Below are 6,931 nucleotides of genomic sequence, written 5' to 3'. Positions count from 1 at the left end.
CTTAGACCGAACGTGAACATTTGACAAATATGCTGAATTTGGTTGTTCCACAACACCAACTTGTTTTACTTCAATTTAAATGTCTAGATACTTCTTAGGGAGCAGAAAATTGCACTAAACTATGGAGCATGCACCTCCAATCATGTATCAAACGTTAGATCACGTAACTGACTCAATAACAGACACATTCTGATCTGGTGCCTCCTCTTGTTTTATCGTTCTTGCACACCTTTGCAGTACTACATTTTACAAAATATAATGGCCTGTTAATCAATGTAATGCTTTGCAGCAGAAGTTGGGAACGAATAAGTATAGTTTATAGCAAAAACACTGAAAGAAGCTACAATACTAATAACAAAACCCCGAAACAGAGTGCTATTTTCAAAGAATCCATATATGCATCTAAAAGTAATACCTGAAGCAAGCAAGAAGTTAAGGACATCTATGAGCAGACATGCAAATCTCAAATCTAACCCCCCACCCTTCCCCCGGTAACAAAAAAGACTCTGTGGGCAGTGACCGAGCACCAAAATTTCTGGCAGTAGTAACTAGTTAGTTTGTGGAGTCTCAAGCACTTCTGAGAAAGGAAAAGGAAGAAGAAAATTCAAAGATAAGTGCTTATTTTATTGTCTTCACATGACTCAAGCTGGGTCTCAGTAATACCTCAGTTCTACCAGGCATGATGGGCTTGCCAGCATACAATTCTCCAAGTATGCAGCCAGTACTCCATAAGTCTACTGATGGAGCTTGTTAATGGAGCTTTCTCCAAGTGTCACTACGCGGCTTGTTAATGGAGCTTTCTGATGATCATCAAAATAACTTGCTAAGCCAAAATCTGCAATCTTCAAGATGCCATGATTGTCAATTAAGAGATTTGAACCCTTAATATCTCGGTGCAGGACACCATGACTATGACAATAATCAAGTCCACTCAGCAGCTGCTGCATATAACACTTCACCTGAAAAAATAAGAAAGAATAGTAAAGTAAAGTTAGTGCATCAACCAAGCAAACAAGATTACAGCTAGCCAATCATTTGAGGGCGTTGTTTCATTTCACACTCTTCAAATGGATTGTGAACTAAGAACGAATTCCATAGCCAGATTCTCCCACTTGGTATTGCATTTAAGATAAACAAACATAATCAAGAAGAACAATGAAGAACTCACCTGTGGTTCTGTAAACTTAACGCCTGGAAGTGATGCAAGTCCAGTGAGATCATGCTCCATATATTCAAAGACGAGATATAAACTAGAAGATGTTCTTGAAGTAACCAAGCCTTCCAGTTTAATTATATTTGGGTGATCAAGCTTTCGCAAAATCAGAATCTCCCTTGCCATAAATTTGACACTTTCAGGATCCATATTATCAAAGCGTACTCTTTTTAGAGCAACAACTTTATTATGCAGCAGATCACGACCCTTGTACACGCTACTGTAAGTTCCTTGGCCAATCTGCAATAATAAAATGCTATCACAGAAGAACCAAAACCAATCATATAACGGTACAACACCCGCTAGATTGATATCTGCACTTGTTGTGTATTAGAATCTGCTCTTAAGTATATAGCAGCTTGCATAGCTCTTAATTGAGATTTGACGCATATAGTTGTTGCAGCACCCGCTAATTCAAGAAACCTGTTGCATTGCTTCAATCTGTGTTGGGTTCAGATTTCAGTTTTTTCTTAATTCTGATTATTTTATACGACAAGACCAATACCACTTACTACCCCATCACAGCTGCAACTTCTCAGTAAAAGGCTAACAGATAAGGAAACTCAAATAAGACAAGGTACTTAAATCAGTACTGTTCAATATAATCTCAACACTCCAAATTATGCAGACTTCTCAATCAAATGTTCATACTAAGAAAAAGACAAAAGCAATACTACTACTTCAAAGTCCAAGTTGGATCGAAATATAACGCCTTAAGTTGAACTTCACTTAAAAAATGCCCGATGCTTCTATTTGAGAGAACAATGTGCATGTCAGGTTAACGTCGCACGCCAACCAATTCAACCTCATATACCAGCCATGAGTTTGGAGGTACACTTGTGCCAAATCCTTCTTCTCCAAAACTGCACCATATTAAACACAAGTAACAAATGTGAATAAAGCAATTTACAAGTCAAGACTTCTTTATAGTTTTAAGTAGTAAAAACATACCCTAGAGATGGAGGGATTATAAGTCTCCTCTTATCACCAAGACGCATACCTTAATTATGTGTAAATATATTAGTAATTATCTTGTTTCACTGACAATAATAAAAGTGAAGATATGTGATTTATGTAGTTAATACGAGATACCAAAATTCTGCATTCATACCATCAATGCCCATATTAAAACCATGCATTACTTCTTCATCACCTAATTCAACAAAAGACAAAAGGTTACAAATCATTAATTAAAGCAAAGGTAACACATCACCAATACACTACGTCAAGAAACATGATAGGATTCATTCATCGCAAAAATTATACCTAGGCGAAATTTGCAAGGATTTTTGTCAGCGTTCAAATACTTTTCCTTCAACATCGCAGTGAAATGAATTCTGACCTAAAGTCCAAGCAAATATAATTACAAACAAAATCTTTCAACATTAACAAGCAAAAATACAAAAAGCTAATGTACGAGATATTATGCTGACATGAACGTACCTTTCTCCCTTGTAGAGCTAATTTTCCTTTAGGATCTCTCTTCGCCAATTCTTCAATAATCAACCCATTCGGTAAAGACTGTGCTTCACATCGCTTTTCAACTACATCATCCTGCTTGTACCCGACCACCTTTTCCTCATTTGGCTCATACACAATTACCTTCCCTTCATTCTGAACCATATCGCATATGCTTGTACCAGAACTACCTTCCACTTTTACTTGTGATTTATTTATTTTACTTGTAGATATTTTTTTTTGCTCCAAAGTCCTCTTCTTGGACTTGGACGGAGTATCCATGGGAAGTGTGTCATGTACAATGTTAAAATCACTGCAATGATAAAAGCTACAATCAAATGACAGCACTGAAAGTAGAAAAAGAGATGACAACAAATTTTACTCTAGTGAAATTTGTGCTTGACAAAAAAATCTGCAAGCTCATATATCAGGCTTTTTGTACTCTACATTTGATCATCATTAACTCAAGAATATTGAATGACCACACACTTAAAATCTTATGATATTGGAGAGACATTGAAACTTTAGCATCTCTAGCAAAGAGAAAAGAAAACTCACGCATCAATCATTGCTTCATCATGATCTGTCGGTATATCCTTCTTATTAGATATATCAAGTCCTTGATTTATCATCACGACTTCAATCGCTGTCTTCAAATTTGCAACCTCAGCTGAAGACCCCATCAATCCACCTATATCATCCACCTTCTTCGATTCCAAATCACCTTCACAACTAACAACACAAGACCAAGGACATGGTCACAATCATCTTCCGTGTTTAAATATAGTTTATAAAGATTTTACTTGAATAAAAGATTGCCAGCAGCATAAGGTTATATTATGTATGAAATCAGTTCAAACCTTTTTTCTATTTTGAGTTCAAAGGGAAAGGCATTCTTACATATTTGTTGAGTCATTCGGTTGAATGTGATCACACACGTTCTGAGCTGAGTGTGTGCCATCATCTCCAACAACACCTCTATTTTTTAGACTATACATAACAAAGTTAAAGAAATTATTGTTTTTGAACAAAGAAGATAAATTTAAGAAAAATAATCCACATAAGTAACTTATTACAAAGTTATAATCAGTTATCCATGTTACCTTCGTTGTTGACAACTTGCCTCAATTACATCTTCGTTTTCCTTCAGTTCACAGTCATGGCTGCCAACAGCTTCATCTTTGCTCTCGATCAACCAATCATTTTGATCAAACTCAACATCAAACTTCTTCTTGAGCCGTCTAAACATAGGTTTCTTAGTCTTCTTTTTTCCTGAAAATATTATCTCAATGCTTAAATCAAACAAATGGTCTAACTAAAACTAGATATACCAAAACAATCAATAGTGTTAGCATACATGATCAAGCACCCAAAAAAACTAAAGAATTTTGGAATACCAACATATAGTATTCCAAAGTTTTATATCATGTCACCATGTCTAGTTTGCTTTTCATTGACAAATTGTTCCCAACACACAAACACATTAATTCTATCTGTAATACCAGATACCTAAACCTACTTAATTTTCCAAAATGACTCTTTGACTTTCACTCTGAGAGCTAACAAGATACATGCGTTTATAACCGCAAATAAAGAAAAAAACATGACATTATCTACTATTTGCAATACTAAAAGACATACAATATATTTGACATGTAAATTTATTTATCAATGAGAAAGTTATCATGTCATAAGAATGGAACTTCCCTAAATAATTTATAGAGTAGCTACATAGTCCGAAGAATTTAGCGGATGTTTATTTAAACTTTTAAACACAAACATTAATTCAGAAAGTTGTTTAACCAATTTAATAGGAACAATCTTCTCCTTTAACATACGTAAAAAATAATAATTATCTTGACATAAACATACAATGCTTTATATATCCTAATAATTATAGGGAAAGTTGTGTAAGTGTAACTATCGCATAGGAATGAAAATATCCTTATAAAACATCAACAACAGAATTACAATGATATTTAATTTAACATAGGTTGCCTTAAACATACAAGTGTGTACAAAGAAAGTTTATGAATATGAGACTAAACCTACAAAATATTTATACGAAATCATAATAATTTCAAACAAACTAAGCACATAATCAAGATTCAACATCAAATATATGACGAACTTATCGGGGAAGGTGGCGAAACTGGTAGCTCGCTATCATCAATAAAACTATCTTCGTATTCGTCATCTTCAGAGTTATAAGAATGCCCTTCACTATCTTCAATGTTGATTCCATATCGATCTCTATTGTGTTCGGTATAGGAACATCAAAAACTATGAAATATGACTCTTTAGTATAACTAATTAACGTATCCTAGTTCTACATAGTCAAGATTGGATCTACAGATGCTAATTTAATGAGATAAAAAAAAAGCAAGAAATTTAAATAAAACACTTAAAGATAAGAAGGATACGAATCACTGTCAAGAAAAATAGGTTTATCGTCACGGACAAAATAACCCGTCAAATGAATACTTTGCTGGCCGATCACTGAGAAGATCAAGTCGTGTACCTCGTCGAACTCCAACTCCAAACGGCATGACTCAACTTTACATGGTACCAAAGCACACAGGATAATTGGTCTCCTCTTCCTCCCAACACTACATTGGACAATGGTCTTTTCCGTCGCATTGCCAATCCCCAAAGACGCCTAAAAGACAATAAGTATTCAACATGATATCAAGTTAATCACACACAACAGTCAAACAAATATAAGAAAGAACAGTTCAATTTTGTTCTAAGTAGTATTGAATATGATATCAAGTTCTATCACACACAAAAATCAAACAAATAGAATAAAAGATGGTTCAATTTTGTTATAAACAATATTAAATATGCCATCAACTTTAACAAACACAAGAATCAAACAAATATAACAAGGAATGAATTCAATTTTGTTCTTAATACTGTTCAATATGTTATCAAGTGCTATCATATCATACACGAGAATAAAACAAATATAACAAAGACTATTTCAGATTTGTTCTAAGCAATTTTGAATAAGATATCATGCTCTATCACACACAAAAATCAAAAAAATATAACAAAGAACAATTCAATTTTGTTTTAAGCGGGGATGTGATGGGTCTTACCTGAGTAATTCGAAGTCTTTTACCATCTGAGTTAGAAAAGACACGTTTCCCAGGCTTCACCTCAACTCCTTCACAGATATATAAAGTCAAACAAACAAATAAATATTTATGAATTTCTGAATCGGGAAAGAAATCTATGTAAATTTAGTCTTGAATCTTCTCATGCATAACTCAAGACGGGAGTGTTTGTTTCGCTGATTGTTTGGAAAAGTCAAGAAAATTCAGACGACCAGTGAATCAAACAAACAAAGAGATATAAAGTCAGACAAACAAAGATATATATATTCATAGGTTTCTCTAACGGGAAAGCAAGGGATGTTATTCATTCTTCAAGCTTCTTACACAAAACTGAAAATTGGAACAGTCCAACACAAACACTCAAAAGTCAAGAAAATCCACACAATAGTGGAACAAATACACAAAGACATCTTCTTTCTTCAGTAATTTTACATTGAAACATTTTCACTTAGTAGATGACTACAACAGCAACTCTTTTCTTTGAACAGTGAGATAACACACAAAGACATCTTCTTTCTCCAATATTTGTTTTTAACTCATGTTAAAATTGAAACTTATTCTCTAACGACTGATGAAACTCTTATCTTCAACCATTAGTATCATTGTAATAACCCGAATCGGAAGTCCTTATGCGAAGAATTAAAAATACAAAATGAAAAGAAAGAGATAAGCAACTGAATATGACATACCCCAAAAAGCCATAGTAAATCGATGTGAAGTTGGAACTGCTGATCTTACTCTTAGCCCTGTCGGCCAGAATGAGTTGAGAATGTACGAACCAAGACAGAAACTCTCAGAACAAAAAACCTTCAAAGTCTGTGAAAAAGGAAAGGGAAGATGGGTATGATCTTGAATTCCTTCCTAGCTGCAGAGTTGTCTCTTCCTATCTCTCGCTTAATACTCTTAAATGGAACTTGGAAGCAAGCGCGGGAGAGAGAGACCATCCGTATCTCTAAAAATTCTTACCGTATATAAACAAAGCAAGTATATATTATTTCTGTTTTTAAAATTTTTTATCCAAATTAAATTTAGTAGAACTAAATTAATAATATTTTAATTTTTTTTATTCAAATTAATTTAGCATAATCAGATACAAATATGATACATTTACTATATAATTAATTAATTTTCTTAAACTATA

General features: G+C 33.8%; 1 protein-coding gene across 1 annotated transcript in view; it reads right to left on the bottom strand.

Moving 5' to 3' along the window:
* LOC105165885 (peptidyl-prolyl cis-trans isomerase FKBP43-like) overlaps window positions 1–6,730 on the bottom strand; it is a 25,286-nt gene extending 18,556 nt beyond the window's left edge. Inside the window, 14 exon segments of the mRNA XM_011085042.2 lie at window positions 664–749; window positions 752–959; window positions 1,169–1,543; window positions 2,010–2,076; window positions 2,306–2,366; window positions 2,480–2,555; window positions 2,657–2,984; window positions 3,230–3,403; window positions 3,572–3,661; window positions 3,775–3,943; window positions 4,803–4,924; window positions 5,095–5,330; window positions 5,773–5,840; window positions 6,480–6,730. Coding sequence (XP_011083344.2) covers window positions 664–749; window positions 752–959; window positions 1,169–1,543; window positions 2,010–2,076; window positions 2,306–2,366; window positions 2,480–2,555; window positions 2,657–2,984; window positions 3,230–3,403; window positions 3,572–3,661; window positions 3,775–3,943; window positions 4,803–4,924; window positions 5,095–5,330; window positions 5,773–5,840; window positions 6,480–6,492 — 2,073 coding nt within the window. The 5' untranslated portion in view covers window positions 6,493–6,730.

Source organism: Sesamum indicum, linkage group LG7, assembly GCF_000512975.1.
Source record: "Sesamum indicum cultivar Zhongzhi No. 13 linkage group LG7, S_indicum_v1.0, whole genome shotgun sequence".
Taxonomy (NCBI): Eukaryota; Viridiplantae; Streptophyta; class Magnoliopsida; order Lamiales; family Pedaliaceae; genus Sesamum; species Sesamum indicum.
This window is presented reverse-complemented; position numbering and strand designations above follow the sequence as displayed.